The sequence below is a fragment of the Scyliorhinus canicula genome, chromosome 15, assembly GCF_902713615.1.
Source record: "Scyliorhinus canicula chromosome 15, sScyCan1.1, whole genome shotgun sequence".
NCBI lineage: Eukaryota > Metazoa > Chordata > Chondrichthyes > Carcharhiniformes > Scyliorhinidae > Scyliorhinus > Scyliorhinus canicula.
Window position 1 is genome coordinate 45,794,968 of NC_052160.1, and position 23,969 is coordinate 45,818,936.

Sequence of the window (23,969 nt, forward strand, 5' to 3'; positions counted from 1 at the left end):
AGAGACAAAAATGGGGGTGGGGGGGCTGAAAGGTTACACCACAAGTCGGAAAAACCTCAGATCCAAAAACTTGAGGCATCATTAGATCACCTGCAATTAAAGGAACACTGCAAACGTAAACATCATATAGTCAGCAGGCATGTACAAGATAATGGGAGTCGGTAGACAGTTGTCTGGACGGTCGGTTCGTGATGTGGAGCGATGCCAACAAGTGTGGGTTCAATTCCCGTACCAGCCAACCTGGCCATTCCCCAAGCATCTAGATTGTACATTTTCTTTTGAAAAGCACAAAAGAGGAAACGTACACAGCATAAGGACACCATAATCTCCAAATGTACAGAAGTAGTCACTGATTAAGCATTTGCTTTGGAGATTTAGCAGCAATAATATCTATATCCAAGACCCCAATACCCATGTAAAAAAAGAGACCCAGGATTGATCTAGCAACAGCTGTTGCCTTTCATTTTTCAGCATGGGCATTACTGGCAAAATCAGCATTTACTGTCCATCCCAAGTTGCCTTGTGAAGGTGGTGGCTGGCCCCCCTCAAACTGCTGCTGCCCATGTGATATAGCTACTCACTCAATGCTGTCAGAGAGCTTCTGGATTTTGACCAACAATGAAGGAACAATGATAAATGTCCAAGTCGGGATTGTGAGTGATTTGGAGTTGGTGGTATTTTATTGCATCAACTGCCCTTTTAAGTGGTGTTTGGAGTTACTGCCAAAGATGCTTTGGTGCAATTATATCTATCCTATACTGAAGCCACGGTATTGTGGTGTTGGCCATGCACTTTCAAATCTTAAGATTCCAGGTTTAAGTCTCACTCCAGACCTTGAACGCAACAATCAAGGCCAACATTTCACTGCAGTGCTATTCAATGAGATAATGGCTGATCTGTGAGCCAACTCTTTGCCCCACATTCCTGAACTTCGGGTTACAAAAATGCATCAATCTCAGTTTTCAAATTAACTGATGAAGCATCAATTGTAGTCTGAAGAAGCTTTCAAACTTCTACGTGCAGATCCATTTCCTAACTTTGCTCCCAAAAGGCCTGGCTCTAGCCAATAGGACTCTCAAAGCAGCAGAAATAATTTTCTCCAAGCCATTAAATTTTGATTAAATTACTACTTTACCTTCTAACACCCAGTGAATACACCCCTACTTTATGTAATTTTCCCTTGTAGCTTAAACCTAGGAGTTGAGGTATCATTCTGGTAAACATGGGCTGAGCTCACTCCTATGTCAATACATCCTTCTTACAGTCATCTGGATCTAACCAGGGCTTTGTACAGCTATCATGTGAATTCTACCATTGTTTTTTTATTCATCTAGCTATAAAAGGCCAGTTAATCCTTTTTATTATTTTCCATACCCGTTCATGTCATTTTAATGCCCTCGTATTTGGAAACCAAGTCTCTTCGAACCTTCACGGTTTGTAATTTTCCAGCATGCAGGAAGCATCTAAGTGGATGATATCACATCAAAATTCATTTGTCACAGTTTTGCAGATTCACTTAGTCTATCAATACTTCAGTAATTTTATGCTTCCATCTAAAATACTTACAATGCCATCTATCTTTGTGTCATCAGCAAATTTGGTTCTGTAGTTCTCCATGTTGGTAATGAATACGGTGAATAATTGAGGCCCGAACACAGATCCTTGTGGGACACCACTATTCACATACTGTCAATTAGAATATATGCGCATATCCAAACTCTGTCTCCTACCACGCAATCAGATTCCTGGCCAGATCAATAATTTGCCTTTAAGTTTAGCCAACAGGGATTTTATCAAATCCCTTCTGGAGGTCCATATAAATAACATTCATTGGCATTTCCCTGTTGAATACTTAAATATTTAATCAGCTTCATCAAGCATGACCTGCCCCTTATAAATCCATGAAGCTCTATGGTCAGCTTAAAACATGCATTGTCTCTAACCTTGCTGGTTGTCCTTCCTTGGCAAGCACATCTTGAAGTATAAACTGGTTCGACAATCACAATTCATTCAAAAACACCTCCCACCAATTTGTAACTTTGTCTACAGATTTGTCCAGTTTACCGTGGACAGTTTCTGTCTGCATAGAAATCAGTCCTATCTAAACCTACAATCTTCAGCCATTTTGTGTTTCTCTCTTTCAAACACTTCATTGAGCTCCATCATATTATGATCGCTGTTAGATAAACGTTTATCCAGCTCTGAGTCATTAAATTAACATGGCTTGTCCCCTTGTTGGTTCTAGGAAATATTACTGCAGAAAACTATTCCAGGCGCACAAAACAAACGCACTGTGATGTGTGTGCTGGTTTGCCATCCCAATCTACATCAAGTTAAAATTCCCCATTAAAACCACTCTACTTTTGCTGCATGCTTTTCAAATCACTGCATTTCTCGAATCTACCACTTCACACCAGCTCTAAGGAGGCCTATACACAATTCCCACTTAGTCTTAAATCTTTCCCAATTTCTTAACTCCACCTATGAAGCACCCACTGCCCACTTGCCTTTCCCTTCTCTCCTTTCACCACTAAGGCACCTCCTCCTGCTACCATTTTCCCCAACTTTCCTGTATAATCTAGTATATTTACATCCCAGTCCTGACAGCCTTATGTCTCAGTAATGTCAATCATGCTACATCCAACAAGTTGAATGTGTGCTGGCAATTCATTAATTTTTCCCCCTCACGTTCAGTTTGTTTGCATCATCCCTGCTTAACAATGTATGAAATGGCCAGTGACACCAAGAATGGGAGCCCCAAGGGAAAACAACCACCACTGCATGAACGAGAATTTTTCCATTTACCAACCAATCTAACAAAGTGAATGAACATGTCTAATCAACAGTTCCATATTGAAGATCAACATCCACTGGAAGCTCAGATGAAACCACCCAAGCTCAATTTAAACAAATCTTTAGCATCTAGCAGAATGAGGTGGCTTTTTGCATGCTTTTGGTTCGATACTAAGCTCCTAACAAATTACACTTTCATCATTTGTATGAGTATACTTGATTGTTTAGAAGAGCACAAAGACGAGATGATTAAATTAACGACATACAAACAGAGCCTTGGACATGGCTTGAGAAATTCTTGAAACGTCCTACATTTCACAGGGCCAAAGTTCCTGATTTAGCAAGAATTGTCTAAATATTAGAGAGGTACTGTCCCAAAGATGCCTTTCCCAGAAAGAAAAAGCAGATTGTGAAATTTTGTCAGTGAGGAAATACCAGCATTGTGTTCCAGACAAGCCACCTTTTAAAATGGTCAATAAATGCATGGAATTGCTAATACCTAAAAGAAAATGCCAGCTTCAATGGAATCATGTTCAAAAACACCAGAAGTAAATGTCCCCATGGCACACACATGGGCCACCCACTTTTCACTGTCACAAAGAACCAGTAAACTGGTTGCTATATGAGAAGCATACTGGGAGGGGTTATACAAATGTAAATGACATTCTCATACTTTATAATATAAAAGGAGAAGCGCCTCTTTCTCAATAGATACAAAAACATGACATGATAAGCAATGCATAATCCAAGATACGCCATTAAGACTGACTTGTAAATGAGTGTAGGAAGAAACTACACAAGTGTAGCATACAGGTTACAGAGTCTCTTTATTCATGGGGTGGGCAGGGAAATATATAAAGCATTCCCTTAGCAGGTCCACATTCACATCCATGAGTGAAGTGGGAAAGAGACATCGAGTATGCATAGAAAGAAGGGCTCATGATACATGGTGGGTGGGGAGATATGGGGTAAATGAGAAAGAGCAAAGCAAATATGATGGAGCACTCCATTATACCAGGATGCAATGAATATTTATTCAAAATTAGTACGGTTCCCTGTTTTGAGCTGCATACTCCAAAGGGGAGTATAGATAAAAGCAATCACCACACTGCAATTAATTTATATATGTACAAAATCTCATGTTACTGGAAGTTTACAGTTATGTGTATCTAGAAAGTTCTAAAAACTCTAATATATTTTTCCCTTTTGGTGCATTCTTGGAATAGATCCGTTTAGATTACAGTTCAGCTTCCTGGTAATGTTGCACTACCTAATATCAACAGTTTCTACTATAAGTATACCCATCTCCAAGCTATGGGCAATAATTTATTTGTAATGTACACGTATGGTGTGACCACAAGATACTTTCTTGGAATTATCAACCTGCATACACATGGATAATTACACATCATATCTCTTGCATATTCACTGCCTTATTCTTTTTAGAAGGTCATGGGATCTAATAGTGCAGGCATTCCTTGCCTTATTGTGCAATGCACAAATTCTGTAATCACATGCAACCCCTCCCGAAGAATCCTGTATGCTAGCACAACCCAGTTAGATCATAAGCTCTCTTCACCTTAACTGTACTGCTGTGAGCAGATCCCTACAGTACAGGCATTCTGGAACATCATATAATGGATAAATACACTATTTACTGCATTACTGCTGCAAGTTTGCCCATTGAAGGGCATTGCCCTCATTGCACCTTACTACACTATCAAGTGTACAAAAAGGTCACTATTTGTGTCCCAACCTAACCTTTTATCAGTACCTATCCTGGTCATTAATCAATTTCAAATAGTGTACAAAAAGGTCACAGAAAGAGCTTCCCGGTAACATAGGAATTCTGTCCTTTGTCTTGCCCAATGTACATACATTCCAACTTACCAACCCATGTTATTCTGAAAAAAATATCCCTATAAAGCCTAATGTCAGTTAGTTGTGCTGGGTTGATGCACACCAATCCACAGGGCAGAGTATAAAATTGCCTTGTTGTGTTGGGCATAAGTCAACACAATAACGTTCGCCTGACTATAATAGTGCTAATAGCCACCAATTATGTCCCTTGTCTGGCAGGATATAGAGCATTGCCAGTCACAAAATACAAACAAGGGCAGCCATGTGTCACACCTAGATCATCCTCCTGAAGGTGCCCAATCTTGAAAGACTCCTTTGCACCACAGCAGGTTTTGACCATTCCAGGGATCAATCACCAAGCACAAAAAAAACTTCCTGGCATGTGTCCCAACCTAACCTTTTATCAGTTTCGATCCTGGTCATTAATCAATTTCAAATAGAGATGCAGATCAACCTTCTACATTTTATTATTTGCTGCTATCCCCTCTCATTCGTCACCTTTAATATTTTAACCTCCCCTCTTACATGATTCAGCTCTCTTAAGTGTCAGCAAGACCCCACCTGCATCTTTGCCCATCACCGTTCAAGTGACGGACTCCACCTCTGTTCCTCCCCTTATAACTCTGCCCCTCACAGTTCCAGTGAGAGCCTCCCCCGTCTCTGTCCATTAAGGTGCCAGTGTCAGAGGCTCTTCCCTGTCCCAACTGAAAGGCTCCCCCCTCCTCGGAGGCTGCCGTGGAGAGTCCCTGCCGGTACCGAGCACAACTCCTGCCCCAGCCCGGCCCTTACCTTCCTTTTCCTGCTCTCCGCAGTCCCGCTCCACACAAAGCACTGGTAAATCACTCGCAGGCTCTGCTTCCAATTGTCCGCCTTAAAACTGTTCACATGGGAGCACCCGGCCGGACTCATGACAGGAGCCGCACCACAAGCACTGCCGCCACCGCGCAATCTCGGGCCGCAAGCTGTCCCCGCGCCTCCTCCTCCGCCGCCGCTTTCCGCCCCCAAAGCGCCGCCCGCCGCCGTCGCGGCTGCGATTATTGATATGAAGAAAAGCCCATAGTGTCGGCAAAGGATGATGGTCGTCAGGCGATAGCGCTGCGGGGGAGGGAAGCAAACTCGCCGCACTGGAGGAAGTTCCGCCCACTCACAATCCCCTCATTGGTCAATCACCAGTTCTCTTTGCCTAGGTAGTTCTCCGATTGGTCGGCTCATCTGTCAATCACCGATTGGTACCTGTATTGCTTGGCCAGCGGGGGGAGGGCATCAAACTCGCCGCACTCGCGGATGTACCGCCCACACACAGTGCTGATTGGTGAAGCGCCGGCCTTTTGATCCGGACGCTTTCCCGATTGGCTATCTAGCTGTCCATCACCAGTCGATGCCGGTACATGGGACGGGCCGTTAAACTATTTGAATGGCACGACCGCGCTATTTCCGGTTCCTGTTGCCAAGGTTTCCTGTAGGTGGTTGGGCTGAGCCCGAAGGCTTTAGTAGCAGAGCTGTGGCCTCAGAATTTTGGGCCCTCCCTAAGTTATACCTATATTGTATCCAAAGCCTTATAGCTACCTTGAAGCCGAAGTGAACTAATCGACATCTAATTTCCTCTCCCTGCATTATGGCTGATTGTTGTGCTTTGCGCAATGGTCTCTCGGGCCGGCACCACCGGATCCTTTTTATTGTCCCATAGCAGCTCCCTTGGCCCCCACCCTGTAGGCCTCAGTGTAACTGAGCACCTCACTGCCTCGATCTCCAGGTACTTCCTGAACAGTAATGTCCCGTTGGTTGCCCTGAGCCTGATGTAGAGGCCAACATCTGAAATTTGGTCACCAGTGTGCCCCTTACACCTTTTTAATTCTTTATCTTATTGTATTTCCTCTCTGATCTGCATTGGTGTTTCAAGTAATTTAGGGATTGTTTTTATCTGAAACAATGAAAAAGGCATATACTTTTCCTAATCGCATGGTGTCCTTTTGCACTTTACAGCCAGTGAATCAATTTATGCAGAGGAAACTCCCACATACAGCAATGAGATAATGACCAAACAGATTGTGTTTAGACTGAGGAGTAATCATTAGCCAGAACACCAGGGAAAATATTCCTACTATTTGAATAGCATTGTATAATCTTTTATTCTGAGGACAGGCAGGACCTCAGTTTAACATCTCATCCAAAAGCTGACCACAAATAGTTCACCTGAGGAAAGAGCAGTGCTCCGAAAGCTAGTGATTTGAAACAAACCTGTTGGGACTTTAACCTGGTATTGTAAGACTTGTTACTGTGCTCACCCCAGTCCAATGCTGGCATCTCCACATCACAAATAGTTCAGCAACTCCAGCAGTGCACTGGGAGTGCCTGCCTTCTGGGAATGAAAGAGGTTACATTCTGCTTTTGCCTGTATGGGTGTGTGAGACATTGAGCTGGATTATGTATTCAATTCTCTAGCGAAAAAGGCTTGAACTCCCAATCTTTTGACTGAGACAATATTACCGATTGTGCCCTGGATCATCTTATAATGCATATTTCTTCTCGAGTATAGTGCTCTTAAAACACGTATGGCCACATGCCACTATGAAATACCAGATGTGGAAACAGAAGATACAGCAAATGTTTAATTGGCCAAGTAGCATCTATGAAGAGAAACAATGTTTCAGGTCTGACCTTTCATAAGAATTGAGAAAAAATAGAAATGTATTATTCTCCAACTTGCCCCTCTGTCCTAAGTAAAGGTCTCAGCTTTGTCTCTTTACTTAAATGAATTTTGAGCTTGACATGTCGCTTTTGTTAATTACGTCTCTGTACCCATTTTTTTGGCCAGGAATAGCTGCTACCCTTAGTTGGCCCCATCATACACACCTAGCCATTTATTCCAGGACCGACACTGACCTCATCTCCTCTGGAAATCTTCCCTCCACAGCCACCAAATGCATAGTTGCAACTCACTTTACCTCCTTTCCATGACCCACAACAGGGATGTCATGGTAGGCCTATTTTAGTCTATTCCTGCTCCAAGGAACAGCTTTTTTCCTATCTGCTTTTACTCCCTTGTCCAGTTTTTTCCCACCTACGTGAATGCCCTCCATCTTTAACTGTTTCCTGGCTCTAACCACTTTCTTTTCCACCATGAATGTCCAATCCCTCTGCACCTCCATCTCCTAGCAGGAGGCTTTGAGAGTTCCCTGCTTCTTTCTTGAATGTAGGCCCAAACAGCCCTAATCTACCACCTGCCTGACCGGACTTGTCCTTACCTTGAACAACTTCTCCTTCAACTTCACTCACTTCCTTCAAATAAAATATGTTGTTATGGGTACCTGCATTGTTCCTGGCATACCTTCCTTTCTTCGAATACGTTGAACATTCCTTGTTGCAGTCCGATTCAGGTTCCCTATTTCAGCTCTTTTTCCGATCCGTAGATGACGGCATCAGTACCATTTCACGTTCTCGCTCTGAACTGGAAAATTTCAGAAACATTCCTTCCAATTGCGATCCTTCTCTTGCAATCATACTGTCTATCTCTAACTCTTCCTTTCCCTTCCGTGACTTCTCACCTCCATTTTTGGGGATATGCTAAAAATTATTCACTATAGGCCCACTTACTCCCATGTCTAACCCAACTAGACTTCTTTACATCCTACTTCCTGTAAAAACTCTTAATTAATTCGACCAGTTTCTCTGTCTCTCATGAAGATAATAATCTTTATTGTCACAAGTAGGCTTACATTAACACTGCAATTAAGTTACTGTGACAAGCCCCGGTCGCCACATTCCGGCATTTGTTCGGGTACACAACCATCAGATGCAACCATCTATACTAATATTTCCAATATATGTCTCGCACGATGGTTCAGAGATCCCTCAGCTATGTCCGTTCCATTTCACACATTTCTGCTTTCACCCCTTCCCCTCTCTGCCAGAACCTTGATATGGTTCCCTTTGTCCTCACCTTCCCCCTCACCAATCTTCATATTCAATGGATCATCTATTGCCATTTCATAGAAACATAGAAAATAGGAGCAGGAGGAGGCCATTCGGTCCTTCAAACCTGCTCCGCCATTCATTATAATCATGGCTGATCATTGAACTCAATAGCCTTATCATGCTTTTCCACTGTGTCCAGTGTGATGCTATCACCAAAAACAGCTTCCCTCCCCTTTCAGCATTCAGAAAGTCCGTGGTGCCCTGGTCCACTCTGCTGTCACCTCCAATAACACCCCTCCACCTTTCAGTGCTGCTCTTTTGCCTCCACCCTTCTCACCATTCAAACTCCAAGCACTCCTCGGTGAAACAGCAATTTACCTGTACATTCAAAATATAATACATGCACTACTCATAATGCAGTCTCCACTATGCTGGGGGGACTAAGTGCAGACTAAGCGGTGGCTTTATAGAACACTGCCATTTAATCTGCAACCATGACTCTGAGCTCCAGTCGCCTGTCATTTTAATTCTCCAACTTGCTGCCACTCTGTCCTTGGGCTCCTGCACTGTCCCATCAAAGCTCGGTGCCAGCTTGAGGAACAAAACCTCATCGTTCCTCTGGGAACTTTGCATCCTACCTGACACAACATTGAATTCAGCAATTTTATATTGTAATCTCTCCTCCCATTTTGTTCCCTTTGCTGTTTTGGTTTTTCTCTTGTTTCTTTTCCTTTTGGACCGCAGCTATTTAGGATTCTGCCATTCACATCCCCTCAAGATATACCTTTTGTTCCTATACTTGACCTTGCACCATGAGCCCTTTTGTCATTTAATCATTCCTGTCCTCCACCCTATTCAAGACCTCCCCGTTTGTTCCTTTTCCTACAGTCCCTTATTTCACTTGTTCACCTATTAGCCTGGCTTTTACCTGGATCCACTGACTGTGTGAAGAAATACAATCCTACCTTGGCTGTAGGCTGCAGCAGGAACCTGCACTCCATCTGCAGAATGGGTCCAATGGTGAGGCTGGTGCAGAGACACACCAGCCTCCTCGAACAGGCGCCGGAGTGTGGTGACTAGAGGCTTTTCACAATAACTTCATTTGAAGCCTACTTGTGACAATAAGCGATTTTCATTTCATTTTATTTCATTTCAGTAGCATGGTGTATTGCAGGTAAAGTCATGTCCCCTTTTGATGTCAGGATTTGACGACACGCTCCTTGAGGTCTGTGTTCAGCCCAATGGCAAGTAACTCTTGTCATCGACTTTTGACTGTGAAATGTTTTATTTGAAAAGGCAATGTAACTGTGTACAAGTTGTAGTCACATTTCCACTTTCAGTAACCCCCACATATTTCCACCTCAAAAAGCTCACCCAGGTCCTGACCCAGGTCACCATCCAACCCCCTTCCACCCTCCATACTCTTGACTCCCTAGCTCCCCATCCCCAGAACTTCAGGGTCTGCGTTAACAAGCAGAAACCCTCAGAAAATTTAAAATATATAAAATGTAATTCACTGCTGGGCAGTCATCCCTTGTTTCCAAATGACAGGTCCCAAAAGAACCATCAGCATGGGAGCTTCCAGAGCCTGTTCAGGCGGACCTTCTGGATCTTAATGTAAGTTTCTCAATGTTCACTGCTATTGGGACCACAGGATCTGGGCCATAGAATTAGAGCTTTTCCAGGTTCTGATGAAAGATCACAGACCTCAAATGTTAACACTGTTTCTCTCTCCACAGATGCTGCCAGACCTGCTGAGTATTTCCAGTACTTTTTTTATTTCAGATTTCCAGCATTCAGAGTATTTGCTTTTGTTGAAAGGCCATGAGGTGGTCAATTAATTTCACAGAGAGCTAGCTATTCAAGGGAAGAGATATGGGGTGCAATTTTCCCACCACGTTGCACCGTTCCCTGTTGCGCCGGGTGCATTGCGGGAGAGGCCCAAAACAGGTTTTGTGCCAGTCATCCTGCCGATCGCAAGTCACCCGACCCGCTATGCTCTGCTCATCTAAATATACTTAATAGGCACATCTAAATATGCATGGACAGTTTGAGACCGCATTCTCTCGGCTCCCAGGAGTCACCACTTGCACCAGCGAGGCCTCATTCAGATGTGGATTAGTACTGGTCTCCACAAACGGGGACCAGGTATGACAGCCACACCGGGGTGGATCAGAGACAGGGCACTGCCCTGGCACTGCCAACCTGGCACCCATGCAGTGCCAACCTGGCACTGCCAGGGTGCCGGGGCAGTGCTCTGGTGCCAGGTTGGGTGCCTGGGTGCCAGGCTGGCACTGCCAAGGGGCAGAGCTGAAGGGACCTGCCCATGAAAGGGGGTTATGAAGGAAGGGGTTGTGGAGGGAGTCCTGAAAAGGTGGTCTGAAAGGGGGGCCCAAAAGGTGGGAGGAGGCCTCAGCGACCCCATGGCGGGGTATGCTCACTTGGGGGATTGGAGTGATGCCCCAATGCCCACAAGGATGGATATGTGTGGGGCAGGGTCACCCTCATGCCTGCGTGGGTGGGTGAGGGGCTCATGTCAACTTTCAGTGATGGGGGGAAGTTGTCCCTCAGGGGTCAAGGACTGGGAGTTTTGCCGATGTGTGCGGGGGTTCACATTGTTCATGGGTCGGAGGTCTGGGGGACTCTCAGCCTTACCTTGAGATCGAGGCACCTTTTACCCTTTCAAAACGGCATCCTGATGTGTGAGGAGCCAGTCTGTCCAGCAGGTTTAGTTCCCAAAGACAGAAAAAAATTCTAAGTGTTGGATTTACTGGTGAGAAACCCCCGAAGCTCCAAAATAAATACCGGTCTGGATCTCAGAAAAAAATCCAGCGCAAACCATCCTACCAAACCTGCCCAAAATGGCATTTAGTCATTCCTTGAGTGAACTGCACTATTGAATTTAAATTAAATGACAGAACAATACCCAGGGATTGACCCCCTATCAAAGTTTTTTTTTAAAAATAATTTTTATTGAAAAATTTTGTATTTATATGACAACAACGAACCGTAATAAAATACCAACAATAACAATAATGATAGCAATCATAAACATTCGCCCATCCTCAATGAACAACAAAACATATTTACAACAGCTTAAATTAACACAGTGTTAAGTTACATAACCATAGAAAAAAATAGAAACAATAATAAGGAAACCCCCCCCCCCCCCCCCCCCCCCCCCGGGTGGCTGCTGCTATTGACCAAGATACCTATCTTTGAGCCAGGAAGTCCAGAAAAGGCTGCCACCGTTTATAGAACCCTTGAACCCTTGTATTGATCCTCTCAGGGCAAATTTGATCCTCTCCAATTTTATAAATCCCGCCATATCACTGATCCAGGTCTCCACACTTGGGGGCCTCGCATCTTTCCACTGCATCAAGATCCTCCGCCGGGCTACTAGGGACGCAAAGGCCAGGACACCGGCCTCTTTCGCCTCCTGCACTCCCGGCTCCACCGCAACTCCAAATATCGCGAGTCCCCACCCTGGTTTGACCCTGGATCCAACCACCTTCGACACCGTCCCCGCCACCCCCTTCCAGAATTCTTCCAGTGCCGGGCATGCACAGAACATATGCGCATGATTCGCCGGACTCCCCGAACACCCGGTGCACCTGTCCTCACCCCCAAAGAACCTACTCATCCTAGTCCCGGACATGTGGGCCTGGTGCAGCACCTTGAATTGGATGAGACTAAGCCTCGCACATGAAGAGGAAGAGTTGACTCTCTCCAAGGCATCCGCCCAAGTCCCGTCCTCTATCTGCTCCCCAAGTTCCCCCTCCCATTTAGCCTTCAGCTCCTCCACTGACGACTCCTCCACCTCCTGCAATACCTTATAAATGTCAGACATCTTCCCCTCTCTGACCCACACCTCCGAAAGCACTCTGTCCATCGCCCCCCACGAGGGCAGCAAAGGGAACTCCTCTACCTGTCGCCTAGCAAACGCCTTTACCTGCAAGTATCTGAACATGTTCCCTTGGGAGAGCCCAAATTTATCTTCCAGTTCCCCCAGGCCCGCAAACCTCCCGCCAATAAACAGGTCCCTCAGTTTACTGATGCCTACCCTATGCCACCCCCTAAATCCCCCATCAGTGTTCCCCGGGATGAACCGATGATTTCCACCTAATGGAGCCTCCATCGAGCCCCCTGTTTCCCCCCTATGCCGTCTCCACTGTCCCCAGATTCTTAGGGTCGCCGCTCGTGGTATACCTCTTAGGAGAAAGCGGCAACGGCGCCATTACCAAGGCACCCAGGCTCGTACCTCTGCAAGACGCCATCTCCATCCTTTTCCACGCCGCGCCCCCCCCCCCCCCCCCCCCAACCTCCATCACCCATTTACGCACCATTGACATATTGGCCGCCCAATAGTACCCCAAAAGGTTGGGAAGCGCCAGCCCGCCTCTATCCCTCCCTCGCTCCAGGAAATCCCTCTTCACTCTCGGAGTCCCGTGTGCCCACACAAAGTTCAAAATACTGCTAGTCGCCCTCCTAAAGAAGGCCCTGGGGATGAAGATGGGCAGGCACTGAAATAGGAACAAGAACCTCGGAAGCACCGTCATTTTGACGAACTGCACCCTCCCCGCCAACGACAATGGCAGCATGTCCCACCTCTTGAACTCCTCCATCTGATCCACAAGCCTGGTGAAATTATGCTTGTGAAAACTCTGCCCTGCCCTCCTAAGCGGGAGCCTACCAATTCCTTCCTCCTGGTCCCCAGGGCGCACCACAAACACCTCACTCTTGCCTAGATTTAGTTTATAGCCTGAAAAGGTCCCAAACTCAGCTAGCAGCTCCATCACCCACCGGGTCCGCCACATACAGTAGCAGGTCATCGGCATACAACAACACCCTATGTTCCTCCCCACACCGCACCAAACCCCTCCACCTCCCTGAATCCCTCAACGCCATCGCCAACGGCTCGATTGCCAATGCAAACAACAAGGGGGACAGGGGGCAACCCTGCCTGGTCCCTCGGTAAAGCCGGAAGTACTCCAACCTCTTCCCATTCGTGGCCACACACGCCATCGGGGCCTCATATAGCAGCCTCACCCATCTAATAAACCCTTCACCAAATCCAAACCTCCCCAACACCTCCCATAAGTACCCCCACTCCACTCTATCGAAGGCCTTCTCCGCATCCAGCGCCACCACTATCTAAGCCTCCCCCTCAATCGCCGGCATCATGGTGACTTTCAACAACCTCCGCACATTCTTGTTCAGCTGCCTTCCCTTAACAAAACCTGTCTGGTCCTCGTGTACAACCCCTGGCACACAGTCCTCTATCCTGGTGGCCAGGATTTTTGCCAGCACCTTGGCATCCACATTAAGGAGAGATATGGGCCTGTATGAACCACACTGCTGGGGGTCCTTGTTCCTCTTTAAGATTAAAGAAATCAGCGCCCGCGACATCGTCGGGGGAAAAGTCCCCCCTTCCCACGCCTCATTAAGTGTCCGCACCAGCAAGGGGCCCACTAGGTCCACAAACCTTTTATAAAACTCCACCGGGAACCCATCCGGCCCCGGCGCCTTCCCTGACTGCATCTGCCCGATCCCCTTAACCAGCTCCTCCAGCTCAATCGGCGCCCCCAACCCCTCCACCTGCTCCTCCTGCACCTTCGGGAAAGATAGCCCGTCGAGAAACCTCTCCATTCCCCTCCTCTCCACCGTTGGCTCCGACCGGTACAGTTCCCCGTAAAAGTCCTTGAAGACCTCATTCATCTCTACCCCCTTCCGCACCACATTCCCACTCTTGTCTCTCACTCCAGCAATTTCCCTACTCGCATCCCGCTTGCGGAGCTGATGAGCCAGCATCCTACTTGCCTTTTCACCATGTTCATATACTGCCCCTTGTGCCTTCCTCCACTGTGCCTCCGCCTTTCTAGTGGTCAGCAAATCAAATTTAGCCTGTAGGCTGCACCTCTCCCCCAACAGTCCCTCCTCTGGTGCCTCTGCGTACCTCCTATCTACCGCCAGCATCTTCCCCACCAGTCTATCCCTCTCACTCCTCTTGCTCCTCTCCCTGTGTGCCCGGATGGATATCAGCTCCCCAAGAATCACTGCCTTCAGGGCTTCCCAGACCATCCCCACCTGGACCTCCCCCGTATCATTCACCTCGAGGTACCCCTCAATACTTGCCCGGACCCTCCTGCACACCTCCTCCTCCGCCAACAACCCCACATCCAACCGCCACAACGGGCGCTGGTCCCGCACCTCCCCCATCTCCAACTCCATCCAATGCGGAGCGTGGTCGGAGATTGCAATGGCCGAATATTCGGCCTCCTCCACTCTCGGAATACCCCTATCAAAGTTAAAGCTTTATTTGATTAAAAGCATTATCATATCAATGGATACCAGTAACTTTTTAAAATAAATCTGAAAGCCCAGTTAGCAGCTGAAAGAATTAAGGTAGAAGAATTCACATTTTAAAAACTTTACTTAACAATCATTTTTGTGAACACTTATATTTTAAACTTGAAAATCTCAATAAGATACTTCCCATTCTATTCATATTTTCACATAAGAGTCCTCCACACTTTATAAAATCTTGAGGGTTCATTTACTTCTCCGGGGATTAAATCAAAGTGTGCCACAGCTTTTTGGAAATCAGTTTGGACACAATCTACCCAAATGGAAACAGAGTCCCAAAGCATGCACAATTATGTGGCATTTCCCTGCGCACGGAGTGCCAAGAAACACCACGCCATCGAATGCCCATTCGGGTAGACCGGGGCCCTCAGCGTGGAATGCACAGCCAAGGCTGCACTTAGTCCCATTTTCTGCACTGAGGAGCTCTGCTCGGCAGAATTCCTGGGAGAGAAAAATGGTATCCCAATCTCTCGACACCCAAATGCTACTCCCACAATTTCCCAAAAGCCCCAACTCACCTATAAGGGCGTCCTCCACCAGCCTCCCCCCCCCCCCCCCCACAACTGTACACGGCACCCCCGGGCCCCACCCCCATTGCGGGAAGAATGCCAGCCTGGCACCTTGGCAGTGCCAGTCTAGCACCAAGTGGAACTGCCAGAATGCCAGGCTTGCAGTGCCAGGGTCCCAGGTGGCACCAACAATGCCAGCTTCCCATCCTCCCCAGACGTCAAGCACCTGGGGGCTTCCGATCCTCTGGGATACCCCCACGAGTGCCGTTTCATCAAGTCCCTGTTTGTCGAGACTAGCACTAAACGGCGCTCGCCTGAGATCTCCAAGCTCAGGTCCCACGCCTTGGTTAGATCGTGGGAGTGAATGTTAAGAGTGAGACTAGATGTGTCACTCTAATATGCAAATTTGCCAGAAAGTGATACTGCTCATAATGGGCAGGATTCACATTGCAATGTCTTGCGAGATCACGTTAGATCTCGCAAGGCGTGGTGAGCCAGGTAGATCCAGAAGGAGCAATCTACCAGCTGCCCACTCAGCGTTTCGGGGGGCAAGGCAGCCAGTAGATCCCGCCCTTTATTTCTCTTCAGTGTTCCTGCTATTCTCCAAGGTATGAGATTTCCTCAGGCTTTTCCACGAACGACCGTTTGATTCTCCTCAAGCACCTCATAATTGTGGACACCCCAGTTCAAGAATGGGCCTGACTACATTCTTGCTTCATGATTCCATATCAGAAAACACCCTTGGCTTCTGATAACCCTTTGCTGCTGGTCTGCAGCTTCTTTACAGCCCCTGGGCCAGTCTTCAACAACAACTGTCAGCAGCTTTCTCTCTCTGCCTGTTTCCAGGAGCTAACTGCACCTTTCCATGAGAAATAAAACCCCAAACCAAATGCAGCCTCCCTGCAATCTACTCCACAGCAATGTGGACACCTGGAATGTCCCAGATAGAGGCCCAAATTAATTTGATTTCAAAACATTCCTTTGATTCTGGGGCCCACAATAATAATTTATAGCTCTCATGGGGACAACTGCAACCGTACCAAATTCACTGTCTCCATTATGAAGCTAAGAGAGGACCACTTATTGTCTTTTGTTTTCACATCTCCAACTCTAACCTTTCTTACATTTAGAAGTTAAATTCCCAGAACAAAAAGCCTTGCCATGAAAACATAAGAATCATAAAAAATAAATATTTGTAATAAGCTGTCTCTAGTTTCAAGTTTGCATTTGTTCTTTATGTAAAAACTCCTATTAATTCTGTCCACTGCAAGTTATCTGTAAATGTCTTTACATCTCGGAATTGGAGAGAACTGGTTCATGTTGAGTGCTTACCACTAAACCAAGTTCTTTCTTAATCAGAAAGAATTACAGAATAATCCTGCATCTCCTGCTGGTTCAATTTAAGTAAGGATGTAAACTTTGAAGAAAGCACAAGAAAGTGGGAACTTAAAGTGAATGCCTGTACGAACTGCGATATGACTGGCAGAAGAATTAAACGACAAATTCACAGGATTGAATGGTGCTTCAAAAGTCTTTCCTTGCCACTACTTCAAGCAGAGATTTTTGGCACATCAGATGCAAATTGGGCATACGTTCAGTTTGTGATTAATGCCTATTCCAGAAAAGACCTGATTCTAAAACAGGGTAATTTAGAAATAATGAATAGAAATAAGAAATGTTCCTTTTGTATACTACCTTGTAACACCTCAGGGATATTTTCAGGTGTTTCACATACAATTAATAACTTTCACAAACAATGGTTGTTGTCACATGGCAAATTAAGATACCAAATATGAAGAACAGCCATGTAGCAATCAAAGATTGTTACTCACCAGTTACTAATTTGTGAACAAGGTTACACAATCCTTCACAAGCGAGCATGGTGTTTGGCAGCTTCATTAGCACTATTCCACAATGTATTTCTGGGACTTTTGTGCTATAAGAATGAAGTAGCAGTTTCACCTTGGTACAGTGATTTTTTTTTGTGTGGCTTCTTTAGAGGCAGTCACAGCAAGCGGGTGGTTGCCATGGCTACAGCTACCACTCATTGACCATGAAAGTGCACATGACTGCTTCAGATGTTTTTCAAAAAACTGCTTTATGTAGAAGAAAGTAATCCCAGTTTCTTTAGTATCATGTTGACAAAACAATCTCTAACCTCCACAGATGTAATAAGATGGGTGCAGTAAATAATAAACATTGTATAAAAAGTGTAGTCAATCTTAGAAATTCTGCCTTTTCCTTGAACAGTTTCGTGGTGGGATGCCTGGTTGAGTCTCACAGGAAGCATTCAGATCCTTGCGAGTCATGCAGAGAAAGGCCACAAGGCTGATGATCCTTAGTCTCAGACGCTGAGTTGTCCAGATAGGTTAGATGAACCTGACATTCTTCAACCTTGAAAGGAGTTCTCTGAGGGGGCATCTTATAGAAATGTATAACATACCAAATAGAATCTAAAAGGTTATTCCAAAGTGCTGCTTCAGATTAAGCCGTGACAGTAGGAACATAAAATAAATAACTTGGATTTGTATAGCACCATTCACAACTTAAGGAAGTATCAAAGTGCTTTACAGTCAAGTTTTTACATAGTTTTTACATAGAATTTACAGTGCAGAAGGAGGCCATTCAGCCCATCGAGTCTGCACCGGCTCTTGGAAAGAGCACCCTACCCAAGATCAACACCTCCACCCTATCCCCATAACCCAGTAACCCCACCCAACACTAAGGGCAATTTTGGACACTAAGGGCAATTTATCATGGCCAATCCACCTAACCTGCACATCTTTGGACTGTGGGAGGAAACTGGAGCACCCAGAGGAAACCCACGCACACACGGGGAGGATGCAGACTCCACACAGACAGTGACCCAAGCCGGAATCGAACCTGGGACCCTGGAGCTGTGAAGCGATTGTGCTATCCACAATGCTACCGTGCTGCCCCAAGTAAGTACTTTTGAAGTGTACTCACAGTTGAAAAGTAGGAAAGGTGACAATCAATTCACACACAGTACGGTCCAACAAACAGCAATGTGCTAATGTGCTTTTTAGTGATATTGGTTTCAGGATAAATAATGGCTGGGACACAGGGATAATTCTTTAATTAACAAAAGCAAAATATTGCAGATGCTGAAGATGATGCTGGAAAAACTCAGCAAATCTAGCAGCATCTGTGGAGAAAGAAACAGAGTCAATGTTTCGAATCCAGCATGACTCTTCTTTAGAACTGAGGAGAGGCTCTCGTCAATTCCGAACAAAACCATTTTGTTTTTTTAAAGAGTATGTTTATTTAAAAAGTTTCATAATAGTCAACACAAACCAGAACAAGCAGAAAGGAGAAAGAAAAAGGTAAATCATCACGATCAAAAAAGAAGAGTAATAAAACAACACCAAATTAACTAAGCTAAACCCCCTAACAACAGACGCTGACTAACTCCTTAAAAAAAGAAATAAACGGTTGCCATCTTAGATAGAACAGCTCCATCCACCCCATAATGATGAACTTGACTTTCTCCAAATGCAAAAATTACATTGTCACCCAGCCAAGCTGAGGCACCAAGCGGAGTGGGAGACCTCCAACCAAGCAATAGTCGCCTCTGGACTATCAATGAGACAAAAGCGAGGACATCAGCCTCTACCCCCAACTAAATCACCAGCGAATCCGACACCCCAAATATGCCCACAAGCAGATACGGATCCAAATCTACTTGGGAGTATCACCCACATGGTATTGAGGAATGAAGCCCAGAAGCCTATAAGTTTGGGACAAGTTCAAAACATGCATACGGTTAGCTGACCCAAGAGGATAATGATTACATGTCAATTCAAAACCAGTGGGTAGAAAAAGGTGATTATTACAAATCGGGGCTAGTAAGGACAGAGAAAGGAGCTTGAAATGCTGTCTAAACTGTTTGCAAATCCTAAGGGAGAGGACCACCACTGGTTTTGAGGAAAATCTAACAGGGGAAAAGGGCAATGGTGCAGTAACTATTGCTAGAAGTAGTGCAGGAATGAGCTTCCATTTTCCCCAAATTGGATTTGTTCATAAGTTCATAAGATATAGGAGCAGAATTAGGCCATTTAGGGTGGCATGGTGGTGCAGTGATTAACACTACTGCCTACGGCATTGAGGACCCTGATTCGATCCCGGCTCCGAGTCACTGTCCCTGTGGAGTTTGTACATTCTCCCTGTGTCTGTCCCCCACAACCCTAAGATGTGCAGGGTAGGTGGATTGGCCACGCAAAATTGCCCCTTAATTGTAAAAAATAATTGGTACTCTAAATTTATTTTAAAAAAATAATTAGGCCATTTGGCCCATCGAGTCTGATCTGCCATTCGATTGTGGCTGATCTCATCCTGGCCTTAACTCCCAGTCCTGCCCATTCTCCCTTACCTTTCAACCCATTACCAATTAAAACTCTGTCTAGATTTTATATAGTCCTCTATGGCAGTGAGCATATGCTCACAATATTGTATCTAATCTGTAGGGTGGATGTTGGGTGTGGCCAGACTCTCGCGACAAATTAATAAAGTGCGGGGTATGATCCAAAATAACAATTGCTGAGTACTCAGCCGCCATTGTTGAAGGGAGGAAGGCCCAATGCAAAACAAAACAAAAATATGCAAATATGCTTGGTGGACGTGTGAAAAAAACAAAATGTTTTTATTGTTTGGGTGCAAAATGTGCCAAGGGTCTACCGCTCCCCTGCCCTCCCAACCTGTGTCATGAAAGACGATAAAGCCCTGGCCATCCTCAATGGAGTTAAACTTGGAACGGTCCAATCTAGGATCCAATGAGTTAATAATATCCACATGAAAATGAAAATCGCTTATTGTCACAAGTAGACTTCAAATGAAGTTACTGTGAAAAGCCCCTAGTTGCCCATTCCGGCGCCTGTTCGGGCAGGCCGGTACGGGAATTGAACCTGCCCTGCTATAGGGCCAGCTATTTAGCCCTGTGCTAAACCAGCCCTCATAGTAGTTGGTGGGGGTAAATGTTGGGGTGCTCACCATGGAACCACAGACAATAACATATTGACTGTTGGGATCGGCTAAAACCTTAAGAGGTGGAAAACTGGACCCTTTTATTAATTAGAATCGGCCTACCGTCAAAACTAGAATGAACACGGCAGCACGGTGGCGCAGTGGGTTGGCCCTGCTGCCTCACGGCGCCGAGGTCCCAGGTTCGATCCCGGATCTGGGTCACTGTCCGTGTGGAGTTTGCACATTCTCCCCGTGTTTGCGTGGGTTTCACCACCACAACCCAAAGATGTGCAGGTTAGGTAGATTGGCCATGCTAAATTGCCCATTAATTGGAAAAAAAATGAATTGGGTACTCTAAATTTAAAAAAAAAACTAGAATGAACAACCTACTCTAACCATCCCTTGCACAGCCGAGTTTGATCTCTGACCTGCAAATGAGTCTCTTGCAAAAACACTACATCAGAGTTTAAACTCTTAAGATGGGCAAATGCCTTGGACCTTTTCACTGGGCACTTCAAACCCCTAATATTCCAGGTGACCTAAAGAATTGGAGTCTCCCACCTTCCATCAATCCAGAGTCAGCCATTTTCAGTAGCAGAAATTAACCAAGGAACACTGACAAGGTAAAGCAAAAAGATCCGCTCAAGGTGGTCACTAATCCAAGTCAAAAGACTGGACAAAGGAAAATCAATAGACACGGTCAGCAAATGACCTCCCCCCTTCCCCCACCCAACAACACCACACCGTTGAAAGCAACCACGCCCAAATACAAATTAGAGTGAGGCAAACAAAAACTTACCCTAATACTAAAACTATGTTTAATAAACCCAAACAAAACAAGAACATAAGCTCATTATCTATAAAAAAACTACGATAATGAGTTGCAGTGAACCCTCCAAAACCACTCGTGTTAACTAACTCCTTAGCAGGAAAACTCCTAACTAGATATAAATAACAAAATACCCAAACCTCATTTAACTTGTGCGCTAAAACAAAGCTATTTAATTAATACAAAGAACAGAACCCCACAGAGTGTAAAACCTGAATTTTAAAAATATATTTTTATTAAAGTTTGACATTTTATGCACTATACACTCGTTAAAGTTAGATGCAATGGTTACAGTTTACATGTTGTTCTTTTCAGTACCACCTTCCCCCATGCTCCCCCCTCCCCCCTACCTCACTTCTTTTGCTGATTCAGGGTCCTTGGCCCTTTACTTCATCATCGGTCGTTGTTTGGTGTTTATATGTGGGCAGTGCCCTCCCTCTCCCTTCCTCCTCCCTCCCTTAGCCTGTCACTTGGCCTCCACTCCCTTCTTCTCCCCTCTTCCCCTCATGTTGTCGGCCTGCTTTTGAGGGTTCTCTTTCGTGTGGACTTGTGTTGTGCTCTCTGGTCTCTCTTTTGGACCCTTTCTGGTCTCCCTCTTGTTAGATCCTCTGGTCGCCCCACCCCCCGGATTTCCCCACCTCCCATTTCTGTCTGCTCCCTGTGGCTCTATTGGCTCCCGTGCACCAACCCCCTGCTCAATTGGTTGTTGGCTTTGAACAGGTCTTGGAACAAGTTGGTGAATAGCCCCATGCTTTGTGGAAGCCATTCTCTGACCCTCGGATGGTGAACTTAATCTTCTCTTCACCACTCACATTTATCCTCCAATGTAAAACCTCATTTCTAATTAAGAACTATAAGAACTTAACTCCAACAACAAGAAAAGAATGAGAACAAACATGTAACTCCAACAATATAACAATACATGCCTGTCGACAGAACCATAAACCAAATTACAATATGTCCAACTTATATTTTATAACAAAAGAGTCCACCTCATAACTGTGAACAGTGCCAAGGAAGCCCGGCCAACCACACCCACATGTTTTGGTCATGCCCCAGACTTATCTGGTTCTGGACAACCTTCTTCGAGGCAATGTCCAAGGTTGTTGGGATGAGGTTGGAGCCATGCCTGAAAGTGACAGTCTTCGAAGTATCGAAACAGCCAGTACTCTTTATGAGGAGGAGGGCGGACGCCCTAACCTTTGCCTCCTTAATTGCCCTCCAAAGAATCCTGCTGGCTGGCGATTCACCCAAAGCTGCAGACTGGCTGCCCGGCCTTTCGGAATTTCTCCAAATGGAGAAAATCAAATTCACGATCTGTGGGTCGGAAGAGGGCTTCCACAAGACGTGGAGGCCTTTCACCAACCTTTTCCAAGACCTGCTTGTAGCCAGCAGCCAATAAGCCAGGTGGAGGGGGGATCCGCAGAACCACAGGCACAAACGGAAAGAGGATGTGGGGATGGGGGGGGAGAGAGGGGGGAGAGAGGGGGGTAGGTGGGATGGAACAAAGAGGCACAGAGCCCGACCATACCCCACGTGAGCCACCTAACTTGAAGCAGCATACGTAGCACTATGCTACCCCAATAGGTCCAGGTTTGATGAACCAACGAACAAAGAAGACACGCCAGATGACAAGAAGGGGAGGGGGATTTGGAGGCCAAGTCAAAGCTGGGCACATGTAAAAAATGTGAATTGTAACCAATGTATACAGTTTCTAAGTTCGCTTTCATCTTTGTTTTGCATAAAATGAAAAACCCTAATAAAAACATTTTAAAAAGAGTCCGGTGTATCAAAGAAGTAGTCTTTTCCCTCAAAAGTTACTCTGAGATAAGCTGGGCAGACCAACCCAAACTGGACTCCACTCTTGTACCTTGGGTGGCCTTGACTCCATTGAACGTGCCTCGTACCTTTGCTTTTGAATCAAGCCCATTATCTCTGTTTTTTCTTCACAGATGCTTCCTGACCTGCTGGGCATTTTCAGTACTTTCAGTTTTAATATCAGGTTTCCAGTATTCACTGTATTTTGTTCATACATTAAATAATTTTGAAGGAAATCCATTTTTAGGTGAAAAATCGACCAAACTGTCTAAGAACAATATTTGTAGAGGGTACTAATATCTTCATCTCAAATCCTTATGCCTTTAAAACAGAGGCTGTACTTTTCTCTAGCTTACAAATCCATGAGCATCAATGTTTTTCTTAAGTGTTGTCTGGGGTGGGAAAGCAGAGGGCAGCCCGCCAGCTGCCTTGCTAGGATTTCCCACTATATTTTTAAACACTTGGAGGAAAAAAAGGAAGGAAAGATCCATCAGAATGAGCGGCTCTGTTAACACCCTCAGCTCAGGGCTCCCTTTCGGTCTGAAAGAAATAGAAGCAGAAATACCCCCACAGAATCCCCCCCCCCCTCCCTCCCAAACATGGAACCCAGCACCCCCACCCCCACAGAACACCATCCTCCCACGGACACGGGAACCCCCAACTCCCACCCATGGACACGGGATCCATCCGGGGGCACTGGTAGGGTACTGCCTGGGCATACCATCTTCCACCTGGGAACTGTACTTATCTGTGCGCCCCGTGCGGGTTCTGTTCAGCAGGTCTCTTTTTGAAAAGACCTGTTGTAAACCCAGCTGTTATGCCAGTGGGGGAGGGGAATTCATGACACGGCGAGATGATACAGCGGGGAGGCCTGTTAAATGGATGCTAATGTATGCCAT

The 23,969-nt window shown here is 45.7% G+C and overlaps 1 protein-coding gene across 6 annotated transcripts in view; it reads right to left on the reverse strand.

The window, feature by feature from the left end:
• The window catches only part of usp22 (ubiquitin specific peptidase 22), a 171,075-nt gene that overhangs the window by 140,442 nt on the left and 6,664 nt on the right, over nucleotides 1-23,969 (reverse strand). For 2 of the 6 annotated variants that reach the window (XM_038819879.1, XM_038819877.1), the window contains exon 1: nucleotides 5,443-5,769. The exons of 1 other annotated variant lie outside the window; for it this stretch is intronic. In XM_038819879.1, the coding sequence (XP_038675807.1) occupies nucleotides 5,443-5,562 (120 nt within the window). In that variant the 5' untranslated portion in view covers nucleotides 5,563-5,769. Of the gene's footprint in view, nucleotides 1-1,374; nucleotides 1,464-5,442; nucleotides 5,770-23,969 lie in introns of those variants that run through there. 3 more of the 6 variants (XM_038819882.1, XM_038819878.1, XM_038819880.1) reach the window with 2 other exon arrangements.